The sequence below is a fragment of the Solanum dulcamara genome, chromosome 10, assembly GCF_947179165.1.
Source record: "Solanum dulcamara chromosome 10, daSolDulc1.2, whole genome shotgun sequence".
Taxonomy (NCBI): domain Eukaryota; kingdom Viridiplantae; phylum Streptophyta; class Magnoliopsida; order Solanales; family Solanaceae; genus Solanum; species Solanum dulcamara.
The window spans coordinates 70,804,992-70,832,031 of record NC_077246.1 but is presented as its reverse complement, the minus strand read 5'-3'; the positions used below and the strand labels follow the sequence as shown (position 1 = coordinate 70,832,031).

The window sequence follows — 27,040 nt, the reverse complement described above, 5'->3', positions numbered from 1 at the left end:
ATTTATCATGTCAAGACGAAATTTTGATTTATTAAAATGTAATGTGTGGATTCAAATACCTTGTTGTAAGTCTCCTTGACTAAATTATGTATTGGCTTCCAATTGACCTGTGACATTTATTTTGTTGGTTTTTTGTTTGATATTTAAAATATGTATTGAAATTCGAATAAATAAAATTTACTATGTGTTATGCGGCTTTCATGAAACAAATGAGAGTAAGATTTTGAGCTTTCGAATGTGCATACACTTAATGTCAACCTCTTTGATTGGTAAGTGGGCGGGCTAAGCCCCCCCTACTTATATAGCGGTATATACCACATTTGGTGAGGGGGAAGGAGTTAAGTGCTTCCTAAGAGAACTCGTGTTAGGATTCCAATTCAAGACATTTAATTAAAAATGAACGAGTATTTATCACTTAATTACAACTCTTGTTGGTCATTTGGAACTTATTCATGATTTTGTCAAATGATTGAATATCCAAAGCTTTTACAAAGAATAATCTAGTGAAAATATGGGATAGAAAGGACAGTCCGGTGCACTAAAGCTCCCGCTATGTGCAGGGTCTGGAAAAGGGCCCGACCACATTTTAGCTCTCATAGTTGACAAATAAATACTATCTTGAAAATTTTAAAAATTAGGTTCAACAAATGATGCAAAACACTCAATCGAAATATATTTTATTTTCAGAGGTCGATATTACTGATTTTTTTAATCTATACAAATAGCAATTTTACCTTCTTTGGCAAAACAAAATCTACATTTTTAATCCACTTTAGCAAAAAATAAAATAAAAAATTTAAAATATTGGGCCTGTGAGTTGGGCTGGGCTTATGGATTTCAATACTTCATAAGCCCATATTCCTCTTTACCTTGTTTGCGATGACAACAATCAAATGGATTCCAATTTGGGACCCGAATTCCCGATTGATTAACCCGTCCAGTGTCAGCTGATACCGGAGTAACTTTCCTCTGCCGTTAAATTATCTTTATCTCCGGCGATTTCCTACCGATCTCTTTTTTTCCGGCGAAATTGAACTGTAAGTTACCTCTGTTTGTGAAGAAAACCCTAACTTTTCTTTTTTTGCATTATATTGTAATAGTATAATTCGAATTGTTAAATTGATTGCAATGTTTTTTGTACTCTGAATTGAATTGCCTGAAGGAGCCTCAGTTCAATTTGGCTCAAGTTGTAGCGACTTTTTCTTTCCAATTCATGAACCTAGTACTTTCGATATGAATTTACGGAATTGCAACAAATAGTAGGTATAAACTTATAATCTTAGAAATACAATGAGTTCAATGCTAAGTATCTTAAATGTTGAACTCATATAGTTTAAATACTGGATCTGTCTATGTATATGTCTACATGCTAATTTGCAGTCAGCTTTTGCTTATGACAGTGTTCTAATCTGCCTTTATTAGGACGACTAATCAATTTTCGATCCCCTGTTGACTATTAGAGAAATTTGATCGTGAATTTCTCTATAAAAAGATAACTTTTTTGGCATGTCAATGTTACATTTGGATCAGAATGCATATAGATGATTCATATAGCTGACCTCAACCGGCTGGGGATTGAGGCGTAGTAGTTATTGTTGCTGTATGTATCAATTTTATCATTAGAAAGTACTCGGTGTATAGCTCGTACTTCGTAGAAATGAGTTTATTAGGAGATTGAAAAAGAAAAAAAGGGTTTTTTTAGTAGGACATTTTGTGAAAGTCACTTGATGCGCTTGATAGCTCAAATCACAATATGGATAATTCCTAAATTATGTTTTAACTTTTCAACAAAGGAAGGCCTATGGCATGCTTGGTAAAATTCAGCTGGCAAAACACTTCCAGAGTTTGCATGTATCAAAATAGAGGCTTTAGATCTGTGTAGTTATCTCTAGGAGTCTAGGTCTACTTGTTGAAGTAGATCTGTCCTTGGGAGTGGACAGAGAGCTTCCAAAAAGCCTTCGAAGAAGGCCTCCTCTATGTGCCAAAATGGGGAAACTTTAGGCATACTCTTCTAAAAGGAATTTTGTGATACAAAGTGGGCCGATCATCCGGGGCAACAAGGCACATGAGCTCTCTTGGAGTCTGCATATTATTGGCTGCAAATGAGAGAGTTCCAAAAGAAAGGAGAATAAAATTTTAGTTTCCCCAGTAACCTGCATAAAAGATTATTCAATATATAAGTAGCTGTCAGTAGTGATAAATTCTATGTATTTTTTATTTCATATTAATCATATAAACATTTCCCAGCTGCGAACTCTCCCGTCTTCATCATTATGGGATGTATGGGTGACATGGGGTCCATGTGAGTGCAGTCAAAAGCTTGGTATTTGAGTGGAGAAAGGTAGTGGGCGGGCTCATTACCCTGTGAATTTTGAATTTTGCACCATTGTCTCTCCGGAATTTATCGGTTATCCAAAAAGAGGTCCATGTGATTGCCTGGACTTTGTCTACATTGAGAATTTATCTGCGGTCAGTTGCTAGGTTTGTGAATTTCTTTGGTTCATCTTATTTGTTTTTGCCTCAGTAAGTTGAGATTGGCGACTATCCTCTGCAACGAACCTCACAGTGTACCCGTCCAAATATGATATTAGGAGGTCAGAAACAATGATCAAAAATGAGAAATTCAAACAAAAAAAAAAGGAAAAATAAGTCTCATTACTGAAGTTCCAAGTTTTAATTATTAAAAGGGGAAAAAATGAAAAAATGCTGAAAGAAATAATTGTTGGTCAAAATATTAGTTGAGTTCTTATAGGCTTTGCAAGAGAAATATGGAAACTCTGCAGTTCAAAAGTTCCAGTCATGCTCATTAATCTTACATAAAGTGTTATGTAATTCTCTCTCTTTTGCCCTACCATTCGTCATTATGCTAGTCTAGTTTCTTTTTGATGATTTATAGCCGGTTCACTTTTAGAACATTTACATATTAGTGAAAATACTCTTTGACGTAGACAAATTGTCCTATAATGCAGTTAACGGGAAAAAGAACTATGAAATGCTTCCATTTTGTTCTTTAACTATTTCCTTCTCATAGCATTCCCATTCATTTCCTTCCCTTTTTTGTGTGTGTGGTTTAAGCAGTTAGTTTCTTAAATAATGTGAATAACATCCTCTGCTCATGACTTGACTTGATGTTCGTTACCAGCCAGGTTGCTGTAAAGTTATATAACATGGGTGATGCAATTGATTTAACTGGAGATGGAGGTGTTATGAAGAAAATTGTGCAACGATCCAAACCTGATGCTATTGCTCCCTCAGAGAGTCTTCCTCTTGTTGATGGTATGGGTCACATTTCTTGCTTTTGACTTATAACATAAAACGTCTAACATTCTTTCTGTTTTGTGTTGTCTGTCTCTTTTGTATTCACTTTTCTCATTTCCTTGTTGGCACGTCTTTTATCACAGGCTAATGATATAGTTATTAGGATAACACTTGAATGCATAATGAGCCTTTTCCGTGTAACTATAGCTCTCATTCCATTACATCCTTCACCCATGCTGTTTGAGACTGTAAATACATGTTGTGTCTTCCTTCATTGATATGCTCAATAATCAACTCTAACAAACATTGTTTTAAAGAATCCAACCTCTACTATCGTAGAACCTTACGAGAACAATATGTGTATACCGTTACTTCAAGAAAAATTGTGTTTGAGAAATAACCTCATGATCTGAGGTCTTTTTTAACCTGAAGAAGTCTCCAAGTGTGCTCTTCCACTTATGAAAAGGAAATTACACGTTTACATGCACGAGCTTTTAAATTTTTTCTACCCCGCAATGGTTGTGATTGAGATAATAGACACCGACCAATACCTATGCATTACTATGCCTCAGTTCTCGCATAAGAGCTCAAGAATAATAGAAGATGCTTTTTATTTGAGAATAATCACAATCATGTGAATTAATTCTCTTCTAGCAACATATAAAAGAAAAGTGCAATTTAATCTTAGTACTCTTTTTTGTGATCCCCATATTGAAAATAACCATTTTGTCCGTACCATCTGTCTTGTTTCAGCAATCTCATCTTCAAAATTTCCTCACTTCCTAAATAGTGCATATTTCTTCTTAGTAGTACTGGAAATAAGTACAGCTTGGTCAAGATTCGGCATATTAATCTTTTCCTTCTGTTTTTTGGTAACAAAACAGTTCATTATGAAGGCACTCTTGCTGATACTGGTGAAGTATTCGATACTACCCGTGAAGATAATACAATTTTCTCCTTTGAGATAGGCACTGGTTCTGTTATTAAGGCTTGGGATGTTGCATTGAGGACCATGAAGGTCGATATGCTCTTTAACTTGCGGTGGTTGTACATCGAGTTTATGTTAGTGCTCAGCTTTTTTTTTATTTGATCTTCTAGGTTGGGGAAGTAGCTGTAATTACCTGCAAGCCAGAGTATGCCTATGGAAGTGCTGGGTCCCCACCGGATATTCCCCCCGAGTAAGTTAACTGTATTAACTTTTTTAAGCATTTCAAGCGTTTGTTGTCACACAATGTCTGATAGTACCCTCAGTTGTGGATGGAGGCTATGTGCTATGGGTTCAAGCAAACCTAGTACTTTTGACACAGAACATAGATATATGTGAAAAACACATATGTGAAAAAACACTAAAATGGAACAAACATTAAGCTTGAAGGGTTAAACTGATCAAAGATTAAATCTTGGATTTGTCTCTGCCATGAAGGTTTAACTGAAGAAGAGAATTCAAACCCTCCTCGTGATCCCACTTGTGGGACTATACAATCAATGTTTTAAGCTGGGAGGGACGGTGTTCTTTTGAATAGGTCATCTAATTGTTGAGTTTGAAACATCTTAATACAGGGCAACCCTTGTTTTCGAGGTGGAGCTGGTGGCTTGTAGACCACGTAAAGGTTCTAGTGTCAGCAGCGTTTCAGATGAAAGGGCTAGGCTGGAGTAAGTGATCTCTCTCCCTCTCTCTCTCTCTTTGTTAGCTCGAAAAACCTGGTTTTCTTCTCTGTAAGAAGCAACTGAATGGAATTTCAACGAAACAATTGTTGGCCCTGTATTAAACAGGGAGCTGAAGAAGCAAAGAGAAATGGCAGCTGCAGCTAAGGAGGAAGAGAAGAAGAAGAGAGAAGAAGCTAAGGCCGCAGCAGCTGCTCGTATCCAAGCCAAACTTGTGGCAAAGAAAGGAAAAGGGAAGGGCAAAGCGAAGTAAAAATGGCCAAGTATTTGTAATATTTATATACTAGTAGAATATACTCGTAGACGTATACGAATACCTGATGATGTTAAATATGCTAGCTTGTATGCTTCAGCATTTGCTTGATACTTCTAAGCTTTCATATTGTTATGAGTTGTCATATAATGCACGTGAAATTAAATCTTAGCATAGTGAATGATTTTGAAATTCCTCCATTCTTGGTCAGAGGTCTTAGGTTGAGTTCTCGAGAATGAAAAGAATTATGTAGGAAAATGAGTCTTCAATGTGCGAATTGGGAATTAGTTTGGTCTCAATATGAATATCAGACAACAGGTGAAAAACCAAAAAGAAAAAAATAACATTGATGAGAAGAACAACATGTGTAGCCTCGGCATAATCCACGCCGTTTTCATAGCATTTAGGTGCCATTTATGTCACGACTTGTTTCCTCGGGTCATGACGGCACCTACCATAACCCACCAGTAGGCAAGCCAATCCGTAACGACAAATAATGGGTTTGAGAGCAGAAACTAATCAAGAATAGGAAGTTCTAAGATAAACAGAATAGATAAGTGAAAGCAAATCAAACATATATATATATATATATATATATATATATATATATATATATATATACAACTAAAGATTCCTTCCAGAACCTCGAGGTCACAAGTACAGAGCTACTACACAATAAAATATGAGTACAGTCATAAAAGTGGACCATAATATATATACAACAACTGGCTAGTCTTAAAAAGGCAAAAGACGGGCTATCCATGCTGAAGGAGACAGAAATGATCTCAAAACGTCGAGTGCTCACCCTGGTTTCTGAAACGGACGGCAACAGGCTCGATCTATCCACGACGGTGACTAGTGCTTGATCCTGCATCACGAAAGTAGATGCAGAGGGTAGTATGGATACCTGTAGGCATCATAGGCCGACTAAGCAGAAAAGGTAAAAACAATATGAAAAAGAGGAATAAGCCTAAATAGAAGTCATAATAAGCACCTAAGTAAAGAAGGTACACATATATACGAACCGGAAGAATCAATCTAAGAGAAATACAACTAACTATACCCAACTAGGCCCCACAAGTCCAGCCGGGACACTCGTGCGCAAGTTTAAATAAAATCAGAACGAACCCCCACAAGCCCGTCGGGTACACAGAATAGCTATGACTACAATGCTAGGAACTAGAAATCTGCGATACCAAGAACTGAAGAACCATATTATTTTCGAACCAAGAATCTCCAAGTATCGATTAGCCATGAATGCTTTAGGGGCCGAGGCCGAGACTGGCACTCGGATGCTCTCTCGAGTTCTTAATATGATCAAGGTCGGGACTGAGATCCGAATGCTCGCTATAATATATCGGCACGGTATATACCGATACTGGAACCCGAATGCTCGCCATAATAGATTGGCATAGTCGAGGCTAAGAGTGGAACCCGAGACTGTGACCCGGATGCTTCCCCGATGAGATTCCAGAACAAAGGCGGACTGGGACCCGAATGCTCATAGATAATTTGGCCAATGGTGCCGAATATTCTCCTTTCCAACCGGACGCTAGTAGTTCCCGAGGATTTCCTCCATAATGAATTAACTGGTATATCGACAGGACTTCCTATTCTTGTTCAGTTTCTGTCCTCAAACCCATTACTTGTCGTTCTGGGTTATGGGTTGGTTTGCCTACTAGTGAGTTATGGTAGATGTCATTATGACCCGAGGAAGCGGGTCGCGACAACTCAACATGATTCTGACGTGTTTTTTTGTTTTTCGTGTGTAACGCCCATGAATCTTTGGTGATATGGATTTCGATTAATATTTTTAAAAAACCTTTACAAAATCCTTCGTAACGATCTGGAGAACTGTACGTGTAGTGGCGGCATGATCCACACCATTTTCATAGAACTTAGGGGTCGCTTAACATGAATTAGATTTATGAATTTTTTAGTGATATAACTTTTGGTCTTTTTTTTGCAAAACATCTACAGGACCCTCCATAACGACCTGGACAAAAGTACTTCCAGCCTCCACATGATTCACACCATTTTTTTAGCATATAGGGTCCGCTCAAAAGAAATTTGGCGATTTTCTTAGTTTTTTTATGTTAGCCCATTAATTTTTTGGTGATATAAATTTCGATCAATTTTTTCGTAAAATCTTTACAGGATCCTCCGTAACGACCCTCTGTAACAATACATGTAGCCTCGAAATGATCCACTCCATATTCGTAGCATTTATGGGCGCCATTCAACAGGAATAAGAAGATTTTCTCGGTTTTTTGTGTGTTAGCCCATTTTTTAGTAATGTGGTTTTCGGTTAATTTTTTTGCAAAACCTTTATAGGATCCTCCGTAACGACATGGGAAAATAGTACGTGTAGCCTCGACATGATCCATGTCATTTTCATAACATTTAAGGCAAACTCAACAAGAATTAAAAAAAATTCAGATTTTCGTGTGTATTAGCCCATAAATACTTTGATGATATGACTTCCGATCATTTTTTGCAAAACATTTACAAGATCCTCCGTAATGATCTAGGGGAACAATATGTGTAGTCTCACCATGATCCACGTTATTTTCATAGCATTTAAGGGCCACTCAAAAGGAATTTAAAAAGTTTCTCAACTTTTCGTGTATGTTAGCCCATGATTATTTTGTAGATATGAATTTCGATCTTTTTTTATAAAATCTTTACACGATCCTCCGTAACGTCCTAAGGGAACAATATGTGTAAATTCGACATGATCCACGCCATTTTCGTAGCATTCAGGGGCTACTCAATAGGAATTAAGTGATTTTTTCAATTTTTCATATGTTAGCCCATGAATTTGTTTTGGTAATATGGCTCTTAGTTAATTTTTTAGCAAAATCTTTACAAGACCCTCCGTAACGACATGTGAAACAATACGTGTAGCCTCATCATGATCCACTTTATTTTCGTAGCATTTAAGGGTTACTCAATATGAATTAGGCGATTTTCGTAGTTTTTTATGTGTGTTTGCCATGAATTTTTTGGTAATACAGCTTATGGTCATTTTTTTCAAACCTTTGGAAAACCATCCATAACAACCTGGTAGAACAGTACGTGTAGTCTCGACATGATGCATACCATTTTTGTAGCATATAGGAGTCCCTCAACAAGGAATTAAGAATTTCTTGGTGATATAGCTCCTAGTCAATTTTTACCAAAACCTTTACAAAATCCTTCGTAACAAACTTAAGGAACAGTACGTGTAGTCTCGACATAATCCACACCATTTTCATAGAATCTAAGGATCATTCAACAGGAATTAAGCTATTTTTTTAGTTTTTTGTGTATGTTAGCCAATGAATTTTTTGTTAATATGATTTTCGGTCAATTTTTTTGTAAATCTTTAGAGAACTCTCTGTAATGACATGTTGAAACAGTACATGTATCCTCGGCATTATCCACGTCATTTTCGTAGCATTGAGGAGCTACTCAACATGAATTAAGCAATTTTCTTAATTTTTCATATATGTTAGCGCATGAATTTTTTGGTGATATCACTTTTGATCAATATTTTTGTAAAACCTTAATAGGATCCTCCGTTAAAACTCGGGGAAAATTACGTGTAGCCTTAGTAAGATCCACACCATTTTTGTAGCATTTAGAGGCCACTCAACAAGAATTAAAAGATTTTTCTCATTTTTTCATGCATGTTAGAACATGAATTTTTGGGTGATATGACTTCCAATCAATTTTTTGTTGGACCTTTATAGGACCCTCTGTAACAATCCGAGGAAACAATATTTGTTGCCTCGGCATTATCCACACAATTTTCATAATATTTAGGGGTCATTCAACATAAATTAGACGATTTTCTTTGTTTTTTATTTGTTAGTCCATGAATTTTTGGTGTTACGACTTTCGAGAAAATTTTTGCCAAAACCTTAACAAACCTTCTTAACGACTTGGGGGAATAATACATGTAGCATCGTTATGATCCACGCAATTTTCATAGCATTTAAGGTCCACTCAACAGAAATTAGACATTTTTCTCAGTTGTAGTATGTATTAGCTCATGAATATTTCGGTGATATGACTTTCGATTTGCAAACCTTTAGAGGAGCCTCCGTAAGACTTGGTGGAACAGTATTTGTCGTCTTGGCATGATCCACACCATTTACGTAGCATTTAGGAGCCACTTAACAGAAATTAAGCAATTTTTTATGTTTTTTGTGCATCTTAGCCTATGAATTTTTAGATGATATGACTTTCGGTGAAATTTTTTTGCAAAACCTTAATAGGATCCTTCGTAACTATCTGGGGGAACAATACGTGTAGTCTCTATATAATCTACATCATTTTCGTAGAATTTAGAGGCCACTCAAAAGGAATTAGGTGATTTTTTCAGTTTTTTGTGTGTATTAGCCAATGAATTTTTTGGTGATATGGTTTTTGGTCAAATTTTTTTATCAAAATCATTACAGAATCCTCTGTAACAACCTAGAGGAATAATACGTGTAGCCTAAGCATGATCCATACCATTTCCGTAGCATTTAAGAGCCACTAAACAAGAATTATGTGATTTTCTCAGTTTTTGTGTGTTTTAGCCCATGATTTTTTCATTAATATGGCTTTCAGTCATTTTTTTTGCAAATCTTTAGAGGGATCTCCGTAAAGACCTGATTTAACAGGACGTGTAGCCTCTACATTATCCACATTATTTTCTTAGCATTTAGGAGCCACTCAAAAGAAATTAAACGATTTTCTCAATTTTTTGTGTATGTTAACATATGAATTTTTTGATAATATGACTTGTCAATTGTTTTGTAAAACCTTAACATGATCCTCCGTAACGACTTCGGAGAACAATCAGTGTAGCCTCAGTATGTTCCACACCATTTTCGTAGCATTTAGGGGCCACTTAATAGGAATTGAAAGATTTTTCTCATTTTTGGGGTATTTAAACTCATGAAATTTTTAGTGATATAACTTTCGATCATTTTTTTTGTAAAACATTTATTGTTCCTTACGTAACGACTTCGGAGAAGTCTCGACATGATCCACATCATTTTTGTAGCATTTAAGGGCTACTCAACATAAATTACGTGATTTTCTCCATTTTTCGTGTGTTATTACATGAATTTTTGATGATATAGTTTTCGATCAATTTTTTAGCAAACCTTTACAAGACCCTCCATAATTACTTGGGGGGAACAGTATGTGTAGCGTCGATATGATTCACAGCATTTTCGTAGCAATTAAGGGTCACTCAACATAAATTAGGTAGTTTACTCAGTTGTCGTATGTGTTCGCTCATGAATTTTTTAGTGATATGACTTCCTATAATTTTTTTGCAAACCATTACAGGACGCCCTTCGTACAATTTGATGGAAAAGTACATGTAGCCTTGACATGATCCAAGTCATTTACGTTGTATTTTGGATCCATTCAACATAAATTAAGCAATTTTTTTATGTTTTTCGTATATATTAGCCCATTAATTTTTTGGTGATATGACTTTCGATCAATTTTTTAGAAAAATCTTAATAGAACCCTTCGTAACAACCTAGGAGAATAGTATGTGTATCCTCTACATGATCCAAGCCATTTTCGTAGAATTTAGGAGTCACTCAATAAGAATTAGGCGATTTTCTCAGTTTTTTTTAGTGAGTTAGTCCATGAATTTTTTGTTAATATGACTTTCAATCAATTTTTTTGTAAAATCTTTATGGGATCCTCCATAAGTACCCCAGCGAGCAGTACGTGTAGCTTAGACATGTTTGATGACATAATTATAGCATTTAGGGGTCATTCTAGCGTAATTACACGATTTTCTCACCTTTTTCGTGTGTGTCAGCACATGAATTTTCAGGTGATATGACTTTCGATCAATTTTTTTGTAAAACCTTTATGGAACCCTTCATAAATATCCGGGGGTGTAGTACGTGTAACCTAGGCATAATCAATGACATATTTATAGCATTTAGGGGTCACTCAAGCACCATTAGACTGTTATTTTCATTTTTTTCATGTGTGTTAACCAATGAATTTTATGATATTATGACTTTCGGTCAATTTTTTGTGAAATCTTTATGCAGCCTCTGGAAGTACCCATGGGAGCAAAACTTATAGCCTCGAAATGATCAACGACATACTTATAACATTTTGGGGCCAATCAATCAGAATTAGACGATTTTTTCATTTTTTTCGTGTGTGTTAGCCTATTAATTTTTTGGTGATATAGGTTTCGATCAATTTTTTTTGAAACTCTTTTTGAGACCCTCTGTAAGTACTTGGAGGAGAAGTACGTGTAGCCTCGACATGATTCACAGTATATTTATAGAATTTAGGGGTCACTCATGCGATATTAGATAATTTTCTCATTATTCATGTGTTTAAGCCCATTATTTTTTGATAATATGATTTTCAGTCAATTTTCTTGTGAAACCTTTATGGAAGCCACCATAAGTACCTGAGAAAGCAGTACGCTCAACCTTGGCATAATCCACGATATATTTATAGCATTTAGGAGTCATTCAAGTAGAATTATGCGATTTTTCTATTTTTTTCATATGTGTGTTAGCCTATTAATTTTTTGATGATATGACTTTCAGTGTATCTTTTTGAAAATTTTATGGGGCCCTCTATAAGTATCCAGGGGAGTAGTACGTGCAGGCTCGACATTATCCACAACAAATTTAAATCATTTAGAAGCCACTAAAGCAAAATTAATTGATTTTCTCATTTTTTTTCGTGCGTGTTAGCCAATAATATTTTTGATGATATGACTTTCGATCAATTTTTTTGCAATTTTTTTATGGGACCCTCCGTAAGTACCCGGGGGAGCAGTATGTATAGCCTAGACATGATCCACGACATACTTATTGCATTTAAAGGTCACTCAAGCGTAATTAGGCGATTTTCTCTTCTTTTTTCCATATGTTTTAGCAATTATTTTTTTGGTGATATGAATTTCGATTAATTTTTTGTGAAACCTTTATGGGAACCTTTGAGTACCGGAGAGAAGTACATGTAGCCTCGGCACTATCCACAGTATATTTATTGCATTTTGGGGCCACTCAAACAAAATTAGGCGATTTTCTTATTTTTTTCGTGTGTGTTAGGCTATAAATTTTTTGATGATACGACTTTCAGTCAATTATTTTGTGAAATCTTTATGTGACCCTCCATAAGTACCCAGGAGAGCTGTACATGTAGTAGCGACACAATCCACAACATATTTATAGCATTTAGGGGTCACTCAAGTGAAATTTAAAGATTCTCATTTTTTTATGTGTTAGCCCATAATTTATTGGTGATATATTTTTCAGTCAATTTTTTTGCTAAACCTTTATGGAACCCTCTATAAGTATCCGAGGGAATAATATGTGTAGTCACGTGATAATTCATGGCATATTTATTTTATTTATAAGAAACTCAAGCAAAATTAAGCTAATTTTTCTCATTTTTTCGTGTGTATTAGCCCGTGAATTTTTCGTAATATGGATTTTGGTCAATTATTTTTGTGAAACCTTTATTAGACCCTTCTTAAATATCCGGGGTAGCAGTACGTGTAGCCTCGATGTAATCCAAGGTATATTTAGAGTATTTATAGGTCACTCAAGCGGAATTAAACGATTTTCTTATTTTTTCGTGTGTCTTAGCCTAATCAATTTTATGGTGATATGACTTTTGGTTAATTTTTTTGTGAAAATTGTAGAACCCTCTATAATTACCCAGGGGAGCAGTAAGTTTAGCCTCGGCGCAATTCACAACATGTTTATAGTATTTAGGGGCCATTGAAGGAAAAATTAAGGAATTTTCACTTTTTTTCGTTTGTCTTAACTCATGAATTTTTTTGTGATGTGACTTTCGATCAATCTTTTGTGAAATCTTTATTGGAACCTCCTTAAGTATCTGTGGGAGCAATATGTGTAGCCTCGACTAATCCATGACATATTTATATCATTTAGGGGAACTCAAATAAAATTGGATGATTTTCTCATTTTTTTTCGTATGTTATTCCATAAATTTTTTGATGATATGACTTTCGACATTTTTTCCTGTAAAACCTTTATGGGGTCATCCGTAAGTATTCGCGGGAGCAATACGTGTAGTCTCAGCATGATACGAGATATATTTATCGCATTTAAGAGTTACTCAAGTGGAATTAAGCGATTTTCTTATTTATTTGGAGTGTTAACCCCATAATTTTTTGGTGATACAACTTTCATTTTTTTTATGCGAAACCTTTATGGGACCGTAAGTACCCGTTGGAGAAGTATGTGTAGCATCGATATGTTCCACAACATATTTATTATATTTAGGAACCACTCAAGTGGAATCAGACGATTTTCTCATTTTTTTCGTATGTGTTAGCCCATGAATTTTTTGGTGATATGTCTTTCAGTCCATTTTGTTTTTGCGAAATATTTATGGGACCCTCTGTAAGTATTAGGGGTAGCAGTACGTGTAGGCTCAACATGATCCACGATATATTTATAGCATTTAGGGGCCACTAAAGCGGTATTAGGTAATTTCTCTTCTTTTTTTTCGTGTGTTAATCTATTAATTTTTTGGTGATATGATTTTTGTCAATTTGTTGCAAAACCTTTATGAGACTCTCCATAAGTACTCGAGCAACAGTATGTGTAGTCTTAGCACGATTCACGATATATTTATAGCATTTTGAGGTCACTCAAGAAGAATCAGGCGATTTACTCGTATTTTTCGTGTATGTTAGCTCAAGAATTTTTTTGTAATATGGCTTTCGGTCATTTTTTTAGCAAACTTTAACAGGACCCTCCGTAATGGCCTGATAGAACGGTACATGTAGCCTCGACATGATCCACGCCATTTCCATAGCACTTAGGGCCACTCAATACGAATTAGGCGATTTTCTCAATTTTTCATTGTGTTAGCTATGAATTCTTTGGTTATATGACTTCCAATCAATCTTTTGCAAAACCTTTAATGCACTCTCTGTAATGACTTGGTGAAACAATAAGTTTAGCATCGACATGATTCACGCCATTTTCGTAGCATTTAGGCAACACTCAACAAAAATTAGATGATTTTCTCAATTTTTCGTATGTGATAACCCATTAATATTTTTGATGATATGACTTTCGGTATATTTTTAAAAAAATTATTTACAGGACTTTCTGTAACGACCTAGGGGAATAGTACGTATAGTCTTGACATGATCCACGTCGTTTTCGTGGCATTTAGGGGCCATTCAACAGGAATTAGACATTTTTCTCAATTTTTGGCATGTGTTAACTCATAAATTTTTTAGTGATATAACTTTCGATTAATTTTTTTTGTAAAACTTTTACAACACCCTCTGTAACGATGAAAAAGCAGTATGTGTAGTCTCGGCATGATGAATGTCATTTTCAAAGCATTTAGGAGTCACTCAACAAGAATTAGACGATTTTCTCAATTTTTGATATGTGCTAGCCTGTAAATGTTTTAGCGATATGACTTCTTGTCAAGTTTTTTGAAAAACCCTCCATACGACCTAAGGGAGCAATATGTGTAGCCTCAGCATAATCCACGTCATTTTCGTAGCATTTAGGGGTCATTCTACAGGAATTATGTGATTTTCTTAATTTTTCTTGTGTGTTGGCCAATGAATTTTTTGGTGATATGACATCTAATCAATTCTTTTGCAAAATCTTTACTGAATCCTCTGTAACAACCTGAGGGAACAGTATGTGTAGCATCGGCATAATCCACACCATTTTTCGTAATATTTAGGAATCACTCAACAGAAATTAGCAATTTTCTTTGTTATTCGTGTGTAATAACCCATTAATTTTTTGATGATATGACTTCCGATCAATTTTTTTATAAACCTTTATAGGACCATCTGTAACGACTTGGGGAATTAGTATATGTTGCCTCAATATGATTGTACCAACTCTTAAACATGAGAGATCGTACTTGTAATTTTCTTGAAAATAAGGCAAATGGACAAAATTTAATTCCAAACACAGAGTTGTTTTAACCACTTTGATTGTAAGAATAATTATCATTCTGTCATGAAATTCGAGTAAGCTTTTCCTAGACGCAAAAAGTGGTGGTCAGAAAATATTCATTGAGATGCCAAAAATCAGCCACTTATACTTGGGAATGTTCATTAAGAAGAGACAAATCCCATGATTTAAGGCCCTTAATTTCCATTTAATTAGCAAAAACAAGCTGTAAGCATCTTAAAAGAAAACTAATTTGTTGTCATCACATGACAGGTTCTCAACTTTTTGACATTATTTGATAGTCCATAGATGCTTAATTATCCTCTTAATATAAAGAGAGATTTATATAACCAAATGAAGATACAATGTCGACTTAATAAGAGGCTAAAAGAAATTTTTATTTTTCACAAAAGTCCATCCACTAAATTATATACATTAGAATATGAAAGAATATAAGAAAAAACCACCTAGAAAGATATTTTTTTAATGTTTAGCGTAACACTAGATTCGCACCGCTTACTTGCTAAACACAATCATTTACTATCGATCAAGAATGGAATACTACTGACATTTTTCGACCTCATTAATCAGCAAACCACTTTTTAGTTTATAATAAACGAAACCCCAGATGGGGAGTTGGAAATTTTACTAAAAGAATTCAAAATACATAGAAAAAAATGCATTAAAAAAACAAAAACAAAAATCTACGCCCCACTACATACATATAAAATAATTTTTAAACTTGCACACAATGCAATGACGAAGGAGAGTCGGATGAATCCTTAACCTGAGCTCTGCCCATAGTTGATCTAAAATAAGTTTGAAGTCGATTAGATGAATCTTCATAAGTCCTGATTATTTCAATTTAACACGTCACAATTATTCAATATTTGAAGATTTAAAATCTATTAACTTTTAATCACGTCTTATTGGTATTGCCTATATGAATCCTTTTATCACCATTCACCAATGTGCCAAAGCTATGCGCAAATTTTACACAAAAAATAGCTCCAATGACAGCTTATTTTTCAACTGTATCGTACTCAAAACACAACTGAAATGCCATGGCACGATGCAGTTGATAATGGCGTATAAAGGCAAGATCTGCACCCCCATTGTCCTCTTCCATATCAAGAAGAAGAGATCGTAGCAGACGACAATAAAGAAAACATACAACGACGGCTTTTGAGGCTAAAGGAGATATACAACCAAATGCTTAACGACATTACGCTTACCTTCTTTTTTCTAAATTCTGGTCATAACTGTCCTTTAGCAGAGAGCCTCAAATGATATGATCTCCACTACTATAATTGATTGTTTACAATTAACCAAAGGTCCACACAACTCATGGTCCATATCCAGCCATATAATAATACATCAAACATACCATACCAATCTTATAGAAAAATGAACAAACCTGAGTGTGCATTAGGACAATGGAGGCCACATATAATTGAGCTAAGCAGACAGCAGCTAGCAGGTCCCTCAGAATATGGAAATTCAGTTGCAAAAACTTTCGAAGTCAAGTCTGATTAGGAAGGACCCACATTACCTGTCATCACAAACTATTAAACAACAACACTATGCTCAATGGAATTACTTTTAAGAACAAATATTTATCAATCAGATACTCTTCACTTAAAACAAGAACTAATTCTTATTCTTAGCAGACAGGGAAGGCACCAAAACATAGTCACTGCCCCGCTAGACAATTTTCCATGGGATATCTGTCACCTTCCACCAATAACATGCAACATGTACCAGATAACTCTGTCCGTCAAAACTGAAACATATGAGAAGAAATCACCTAATATTTTCGTCTCGGTTGGAAATTGAACCTGAGACCTCATGATGCTCAATCGACCCTCAAGTGCATGCCCCCCTAGACTATTAGGTCCCCCATCCTGAAAAATCACTCAAGTGCTCTTTTCTTAACCAAGAAGATTTGTCCCCAACACCTGTCTTCTTCTCAGAGGTTCTCAATGTCATCTTAACAGTATTCATTCCACCATTAGAAACCTTCTTTTTATCTACAGGTATATTATTTGACTATCACCCGAGTAACCGACAATTTACCATCCCACTCAGATTAGATGGCCCCATATGCTATATAGGTCCAATTTTAGCAATTAAAAGAGCTTGCTAAGGTTTTTCTCAACCTATAACTTTTAACAAGCTAACTAGTGGTCCAAAAAACTCGTTAGGCTGTTGTCAAATAGCCATGTATTCTTCTGAATGTTTCATTCAAAAGAGACAGATCCATTTGATGGCCAAATGCAAAGCTGTCAATGTCCCAAAAATCTTCAATTTCTTGTCATAACATGGCATAGTGCAGACTGTTAACACGAATGACGGAGTTGCTGTTTTGTGAGGGGTTTGACTTATTCTATCAGGCAGTCGGTAGTTTGGGAATCTAGAGATAGAGCCTCCTTTCAGTCGGTGGTTAGTGCCGCCAAGGAGGCGGAGTTGATAGAGAAGGAGGAGTTCGGGGAACCCAAAAGGGGCCATACTTCTGGTCAGTTTTCGGGTACCTCATCTGGAGGTAGAGGTTCTTACAAAAGAGGTGATTCCTTTCAGCGCAAAGGGCAGGGCTATCGGAGTCGTTCCCCAGGTTGTTACGCACGCTACAATAGAAGAATCCAAGAAAATTCAACCCGGAACCCCAACACCTAAAAAATCCGTAGCTAACATATACGAAAAATTGATAAAATCATTTAATTCCTGTTGCATCGCCAATTAGCGGCAATTATAGTCACCACTAATAGTCATGCTGAAATATTGCATTTGCGGCAACAACAGTTATCCTTAATCTTTTTGGAAAATCGGAGTCCGAAATATTGATCAGGGGATCAAAACCTGCGAAAAAATAGTCTCGATCGATTTGATACCGCTTTTGTATTTTGGGCATATTGTAACAACCCCTAAAACGTCGTATGTGGTGTCCACGAGCGAGGTGAAAGGCTACTGATTGTGCGCGATAATGCCTGGGCATTGGGTATGCAGCACAGGAAACCGACTTCTTACATAAGCATTTAACTCCCAAATAGAAGAGCCAAACTAATTTGGTTCAGTACACAAGCAAACATAACACACCAAGAACATCAATTAATAACCGGACAATCTTCCAGCTATGCAATAACAATAGTACCAAGATTTAGGCCATCAGTTATTGCTAAAGGTCAGTGTAAACCGGAAGGACGCCATATATTAATAGACAGGTAAGCACGCCCAAATATAGACGTAATCCTAGCTAGCATGCTGCAAGATAAAATGTGTTTTGGAAGCCTGTTTCTGCCAAGATGTATCATAAACTGAAGAATAATATGCTAAGAATCCACTTGTCACTCTTAAGTTATAACTAATCAAAGCAGCTCATGGCCCACATATAGCCATACATGAAACCTACCATTTCCACCTTGAAAAAAATGAACAAAGGAGAACGTGAACAATCACAGTGTATAAAACTCAGTTTTTTGCCAGCATCCCAAAATGGGATTTACTTTACAACAACATCATACCCAATGTAATCCCACAAAACGGGGTCCGAGGAGGGTAGAGTTATGCAGATCTTTCCACTACCTTATGAGGCACAAAGTTGTTTCTGATGAACCTTAGCTCAAGAAAAAACAGCTCAAAACAATATAGAGAAGGAAATAACAGAAATAAAAACAGTCATGACAAATTATTATAGACAACCTGACAAGTCATCCTAAACAGTAGTCACAACAAGATAAAACGATAATAGTAGTCACAACAAGATAAAACGATAATTGAAGCCAAACGGGATAAAACGATAATTGAAGCCAAACGGGATCACTTTAAAATCCATCAAATACTCCTCACTTGAAACAATAAATATTCTTCTCCTTAGCAGGCAGGGAATTGCACCAAATAATAAGCACTCCCCTGCCACCAGAGGACTACTATTTTTCACATCCTAATAACATTTCTCAACTTGCCTCTCCTCTCTTTTTCAAAGTATTCTAATTGATAACCAGCTCCACTTATACTTCACTTCTCAATCCTGAAAAAGTTTCCTCATTGAATACAGGTCTACAAAGTCTTAGCCAAGAGGCTGGAGCTACATCAGCATACATTTTTCGCCACTGGAAGGCCACTTTTTATCAGCAAATGGATTATTATTATGCACACCCATAAAAAAGTTAGTAAGTTCCCACTTTGCACAAGATTACCCCCTTGGACCATAGGCTCATTTTATCAATTAACATCACTTAAAACTTATTGTTAACCTGTAACATTCAAAAAGCAAATCAATATATCCATCAACTGGTTAATTTATGTTACCATCAGTAGTATGCAGTGTAACATGGCCTGCTATTTTGACCTCACTTCACCTTTCCATGCTGTAACTAGTGTTTACGAGAGTCCATCACCTATGATTCAATACCACTTTAAAAACTTCCCTCCCAAACCAAAACACAGAGAAAACTCTCACCTATGATTCAATACCACTTTAAAAACTTCCCCCCTCCCAAACCAAAACACAGAATACGAACGTTCAACATTTATCACACTAAGCATATGCAATTGGTCTATTGTTCGCATAAAACAACCAACAATAGTAGCTTTCAAACTTCTACTAATGACATCAAAATGTAGAGAACAAAGAGAATTGTGCTATAAGGGAACAACAATCTTATATTTATAAGCTTCGATGACCAATTTGGTTACATGATCAAAAGCAAGTTTTTAACTAACAAACCAAGACTAAATGCAGGATCCCTATTGTGGGATATACCTGAATTTCCAAGTAAACAGAAGCTCAGATACAAGAAACTAAGAATTCATGTAAGCTTCGTAAGTTCCACTAAGTTATCCAACAAGACGGGCCAAATTTAAAAGACACTAAATCTTAAAAAGGGAAAAGATAAATGAATAAAAAGGAAGAATTACACTGCGGGGAGCAATTCTTACACTAATATATTCGAATGTCACCATCCCTGCTATAGGATCTTCAACTCATTTGCATAAATGTCACCTTAATAAATATCAAAAATAAATTTTTGCGTCGACATTGAAGAGCTAGCATTCACTTCCAGTGTATTTACAATGATGATAATCGTGTCGTGTCCATCGGTACTCAAGTTACCATCTTCTAACTCCATTATTAGCTTCGAAACCCCAGCCCCTGCGCCTTCTTGCTGAAGCAAGAAAGACAGATGACATTGAACTACTTCTGCTCTGATTTATCCTAGAATCTGAACTAGAGCTTGACCCTGATGAACCAACACCACCAAAACACGAAAACAAGTTCCCAAAAAACCTCCTAAAGCCACCACTTTGTCGCAATTCGCTCCCTCTAGAACCCCATGAAATTCTCCTTGGAACCCCATTATTGTTATTATTAAACCCACCATCCATTTCAGTGAATACAACAGGAAGAGCTCTCTCCCCACCTCTCCTACCTAACCTCCCAACAGCAAATCCACCACCAGGTAATCTCCATATTGTCAATCCAACAGCTTCCTCCCCTTCATCATTTGCTGCTACACTCTGTTCACTCGGTGGTGCTGGTGGTGCTCTATTCGGATCGACAACATCCCGAGTCTCCGAGGGCAATTCATGCCTACAAACTGGACATGAATTGCGCAGCGAAAGCCATGGGAGTATGCAATCTGAATGATATAAATGCTTACAGGGCATTTCGCGCGCCTCAGTGCCTAATTCGAATGCCTCTTTACACACTGCACAACAAGATTCAGTCACAATATGAGAATGAATTATCTCAATTGTTGGCAGTGACTCAATTGCAGCTTTTGAAGCTGGTGGATTCTCCATTCTTCCAATCCCATTAGCTTCAATCTGTGCCAGCTGATCCAAAAGCCTATCAAAACCCGACCCGAGTAAAAACTCGGACATACTCGCAGGTAAGGGTCTCAAACCCGACCCGGCTCCATCATCATAATACAGTTCGAACCCCCCTCCACCCCCGCCACCTCCACCTTCCCCACCCGCACCACCTCCATTTGTAGAACCACGAAGGACTATCACTGGATTAAACGGCGACCGGTCACCAGTATTCCTCCGGTTCCTACGAACACCCGGACTTGACCCGGAACCATAACCCGAAGCAGGAGACTGCTCCGTGTTGCGCGCTGCCGTCTGCATCACCGCCGGAGGGAAATGCCTCCGTCGAGACCCCGACAGCGTGGATCGGTTCGGAGCCTCAATTTCTTCAACAAATCCGGTGTTACAACCGGGACAAGTAATCGATTCTTCACTCCATACTCTGTAAAATCTATTGCATCTATAACACCAATAAGTTGAAGACATCGAGAAAATCTAACTTCAAATTCAAAAGTCAAAATACAAAATTTCCACAACACCAGAAACGAATTCTTCAAAACCCAGTTTCGGATCCGAATATTTCAACAAATCAACTACTCCCACAACCCCAGAAACGAATTCTTCACAACCCAGTAATAGATCCGAAAATTTCAACAAATTAATCCCAAAAAAGTGAACTTTAGATCAAAACCCACCAAGAAAATACCAAAAACTATGCCTTAGAATCGAAATTGTTGAGCAAAGTTTGAAAAAAGAGGGAATATTTTAGGATAGAGAGAGAGAGTGGGGGGAAATAGAGAGAGATTGAAGGAGAATGAATGGGGGCTGAAATACAAATATACGGAGAAGGGATATAGACGGTATATTTTTGGGGGTGGAGGGTAAAATAGGAAAATGTGGTGCAAGTGATGACTAAGAGTATGACATGTAATTGAAGCTGGCATTTATTGACACGTGTTAGTGGATAAATGGTGTGTGGGAAATTTGGTGTCTATAGCAAACTACACGTCCATATTTCTATATTTAGTAAAATTATCGTTTTATTTATTTATTTTAATTAAAAAAAATAAAAAAATTGATAATGATATTAGACATTGTATTGATGTGATATAAATAAAGTGGAGGTTTGTATTTATTGTTTATGTGATAAGAAGGTACTATTAAAATTTAAAGATAAATTTTATATAGTGTTGATTAGATTGGTTTTATTATATGGAGTGTAGTATTGACCAATGAAGAACTTTTAAGTTCGAAAGATGTAAGTAGCGGAAGCGAAGATATTGAGATATATGTGTTGGCATACTAAAGCGATAGAATTAAGAATGAGGGTATTCTAGATGAAGTGGGAATAACCTTCGTGGTGAACAATATGAAGGAAGAGACACTGAGATAGTTTGGATATGTGAAAATGAGAAGTATGTATCCCCCAATAAAGAGGTGCGAGAGGTTGGATATAAAGGGGTTGAGGAGAGACATAGGTAGGTTGAAGAAGTATTGGGGAGAAGTGATTAGGCAGGATATAAAATATTTTTAATTTACTGGGGACATGACCTTAGATAAAAGGACATGAAGGTCGTGGATAAGGGTAGAAGGTTAGTAGGTTATTAGTAGTATATGCATGTCTTTGGATGGGCGAGAGTATAGAGCTCCATGACGGTCGTAGTATTAACATATTAATTAATGTAGTTTTTGACTTTTGGTATCTGATTTTATCTATAATTTACTATGTTTAGGTGACGACACCCTCTTGTTGTTGTTACGATTCCTTGCATATATGCATGCCATGGTTTTTTTCTTTAATTACTATTTTTCTTGCTGGAGTCAATAGTGATAAGGTCTACGTATACTCTATCCTAGGTTGTTATTGCTTATATTGTAATTCCTATATTTTCTTCACTGTCATTTTTTCTTTTTATACTTACTCTGATTTATTGTATTCGAGTCAAGGGTCTTTCATAGCTATTTCTACGAGGTAGTAATAAGATTTATATATATTTTATCCTCTTCAAACTCTAATCGTGAAATTTTACGGAATATGTTATAATTGTTGTTGCTGTATTTATTATTTTTTATATCAAATAAATATTGAATAAATAATATAAACGGAGAAAATACGTAATAATCATGAAAAGGGCAAAAAAAAAGTGATAACATCTATGGTTTAAATAAAATGTTACTTCGTTTCGATTTTAATTTATTTAATATATTTTTCTTTTTTCAATATTTTTCTTTGGAGATCAAAAAAGGATTGGTTCTGTTCTGAATGGATAACGACTTATATAATGGTTGGCTTTTTCTTGCCATAAATCGAAGAACTCCAATTATTTATAACTCTGTGTTTTATTTTATTTTATTTTTTGTTAAGGACCTATGGGTAGGGTTAAAAGATTATTTTTTGTAAGATTGAATTTATATAGATTTAAATGAGGATAAGAATAGAAGATCTTTTTTTTTTTTGGAGAATTATCCAATTCTAGAATAGTCAATTTTAGATGGCGCTCTCATTTTCTTTTTTTCATGACTTTTTTCTTTTCTTTCCCTGGATTTAAGTATACACATGACACATCTAGGGGTCGTTTGATATATATATAGAATGTAGTAAAAATAAAATAATGTATGCATGTTAGTAATATTTTGTTTGATATACTTTTTTTAACTTATAGCTAATGCATATAATAGTTCTACATTCTATTTGGTATTATGATATGCATAACTAATACATGAGAAATCATAATATTAGCCATGAAGGAAATTCTAATGCATGTATTAGCATATGTAAAAACACAATTATCCCTTAAAAGTCAAAATCCATTCCACATTCTTCCATTATATTTGTAGAGGGTGTTTTTGTAAAAAAAAATATGTCATTATTGTTAATTTTAATATACCAAGCAAAACGTTGTATAAGAAATAATTTCAGCATAACTACTGCAATCATAACTAATACTAATATTAATACACTTTATACAGCATTATTCTTATACACTCTGCAACGAGCTCTTACTCATATCTAAACTTAAAAAGAGGAAAAGTTCTCCTATTGAATTAATCCATGTATTATTTCATCCACATATATATATATATGAGTTTATCAAATAGTTAGAAAAATATAGTATTACAAAATATATATCAACGTTTTTCATTATTAATCAATCACGTGAATTCAATATTTTAATTTTATTTTACTCCTACAAACTCAGTAAAAATACATTGTATTTGAAAATTTTCTAGGATATATATAAAATTTGAGTTGAAAATAATGAGTGTGATTATTTTTTTATAATATATATGTATACATATACCTTTTAGTCCTTTACTCCCTTGTTATCTTAATGGGGAAGTTAGATTATTTTTTCTTGTATAAAGTAGGAAAGAAGTTTTCGTTCTGAGCTGAGGATCTCCCGGAAACAGCCGTCCTATTTTGGTAGAAATAAGGTCTGCGCACACCTTATCTTCTCCGGACTCCACGTTGTGGATTTCACTAGGTTATTGTTGTTGTTGTTGTTAAAGTAGGAAAGAAGTTTGACAGCAACTGCACATTAATTAAGCAAAATGTTAATTAATGGATTAATTTCATTGTCTAGCTAGTTATATCCAACCTTTTGCAATTAGGGTAGTTTGGTTTAGAAGTAAGTTGTCCAGAAATTAGTGATATCGGAATTAATTGTTATGGCGATTGATAAATATAAACTACATTATTCTATGTTTTAATAATGTAAGATTATTATGTTGCGAATTAATAATTTATTTGGTCAAATTTCTAAAATAATCTTCGCTTGAAAATTGAGATTAAATATTTTGCTTTTATTCAATACATAATACATAAATTTGAATTATAATACTGAAATCTACTATAATTATATCTATTTATATATATGTATAATATTCTAAAAGTGAAAGCTCATTAGTATCCTTTAAAAATTGAACGATCAAACTGTCTTCTATCTAAAAGTAAAATTACAACTTATTTGTATAACTCATTAACAAAAAATTTTTGATAATTTTTTTTGAAGAATTTAAAATGCATGAAGTGAATAAAAATTTTCAGAGTCAAAAACTCTTATACCAATTGAAATAATAAGCGTGTATATATTATACACTACAACAAATTCGATTATCAAAGACAAATGATTTCGTCACTAAAGATCTTGTGTGACGTAAAAACAATCGTCAATCAATCGTCTCTAAATGTGGATCGCTAAAGATATACAAAGACGATTTAGTGGGTCGTCACTAAAAAAATATTATTAACTACAAAAACTAAAATCGTCCCCAAATATTTCAATATTTGTGATGAATATATTTGTCATAAAAAGTGTAATTTTTTTGTAGTTGATTGTATGATTTTTTCACTGAAAACGTTATTATCACCAACAAAATTACATTGTCACTAATTATTTAGTTTAATCAGTGACTATACCAATTGTCTCTAAAATTATTTGTATTTTGTAGTTGAATGAATGTAATTTCGTCACTAATGAATGCTTTTTATATACAAATATTATTTCTTCCTAAAATGTATAAATTAGAGACAAATTTATCATTATAAAAAAGGTTAAGATTTATAGTTAAATCTATCATCTTGTCACTAAAAGTATTGTGGGACAAATATATTTGTCACTAAATATAGTCAACTTATGACAAACTTATTTATTTTGTGACAAAAATATTTGTCTTGAAAAGTATGTTTTAGTCGTTGCTAAAAGTTACCTTTGATGATAAAATCTTTTGTCACTAATTCACAAATATTTGATGACATTTAATTATTTCATATTGATATTATATTTTAAATTAGAGTTTCATAAATTAAAAATTAAATAATAAAATATGTCAAATAATAAAAAAAAATCCGTCCATGATAATACAATTAAAAACAGCTAAAACAATAAATATTTGATGACATTCAAATTTGTAAATGGTAACATTTCACTAGTTTCTCGTTAATTCGATAATTTATGAATGGTGACAAATTTTCTCATACTTTAAAAGATATGAAAATTCATCAATATAAAGTTTACAAGGAAAACTCTCAATTACAATAAGTAAATTGAAAATTTATTAAATTGACTTCATGATCCGAATTTATTCCTTAAACTTAGCATGCATCATATAATAATATAAAGTGGACATAACATAATAAAACATTTAAGATAATAACAAAAAGTATAACCCATGAGCATATAATCCAGAACAAAAATAATATTGAGATAATAGTTCATTGCAAGCTTCTTATATTATGCTAATGAAAGTACATGAATGTTAGTCATAAATTAAAAAAAAAAAATAGACAAAATATTACTCCTCATATACTAATGTAGGCCACTTTTCTAATAACTTTACTCTTGATTCAATTTTTTCATTCTTGTACCTGAGTGAAAAGAAAAAAATGTAATCTTAATATGTAGACGTTGATATATTATCAAAATTTAATCGTAAAATTGATATTAAAATGAGAAATAAATAGGGAAAATACTTACGAAAATTACACAGTAAAATTGTCCTTCCTTCCTTTTCTCAAGACAAAATTCACAAATTGAAATAATCTTAAGAAGACCACTGGAGAGGTATAGCAAAAAATGATAGAGAGTTGTATATTCATATTCAACAAAAAGTGAGAGAGAGTTGCATATTCAGTTTTTTAGGAGTATGGATCTAATGATAAAACACTCAAAATTCAATAAACACTAAAAATAGAGATAATGTAGGAAAGGTATTACGTGGGAAGTTAAGCAATGAAGGTGGCTAATAACTAAAAGAGTGATTTGTGGAGAAGGAGGAAAAAAAAAGAATACTCCCTCTATTTTAATTTCTTCATCTGATTTTATTTCTGATTTTAATTGAATATAAAATTTAAGGAAAAAATTTATTTGATTTTGACTTAACACAAAATTTTAAAACACACACACAATATATATATATATATATATATATATATATATATATATATATATATATATATATATATATATATATAATGTTTTACTTTATATGAAATTTAAGATAGTAAACAAAACTTTTGAATCTTGTAATCTTAAACTACAGATATGTAGAATGTATCAAAATACTTTTTAATCTTTTAGTATTAAATATATCATATGAAAAATTTGAATTAAAG

At 34.3% G+C, this 27,040-nt stretch overlaps 2 protein-coding genes across 3 annotated transcripts; one reads left to right on the top strand and one right to left on the bottom strand.

Moving 5' to 3' along the window:
* Positions 1-876: 876 nt before the first annotated feature.
* On the top strand, positions 877-5,347 carry LOC129871654 (peptidyl-prolyl cis-trans isomerase FKBP20-1). Of its 2 annotated transcripts, none has more exons than XM_055946609.1 (6): positions 877-1,037; positions 3,143-3,276; positions 4,143-4,276; positions 4,357-4,436; positions 4,819-4,911; positions 5,032-5,347. In XM_055946609.1, the coding sequence occupies exons 2-6, from the start codon at positions 3,168-3,170 to the stop codon at positions 5,174-5,176; spliced, it is 561 nt and encodes a 186-aa protein (XP_055802584.1). In that variant the 5' UTR covers positions 877-1,037; positions 3,143-3,167; the 3' UTR covers positions 5,177-5,347. The 2 variants fall into 2 exon arrangements, with proteins under 2 accessions (XP_055802584.1, XP_055802585.1); XM_055946610.1 differs by having other exon boundaries at positions 884-1,037; positions 3,147-3,276.
* Positions 5,348-19,756: 14,409 nt separating this feature from the next.
* Positions 19,757-21,744, bottom strand: LOC129871123 (probable E3 ubiquitin-protein ligase RHC2A). The gene has a single exon (XM_055946002.1). The coding sequence runs from the start codon at positions 21,409-21,411 to the stop codon at positions 20,224-20,226; it is 1,188 nt and encodes a 395-aa protein (XP_055801977.1). The 5' UTR covers positions 21,412-21,744; the 3' UTR covers positions 19,757-20,223.
* Between the last annotated feature and the right edge of the window lie 5,296 nt (positions 21,745-27,040).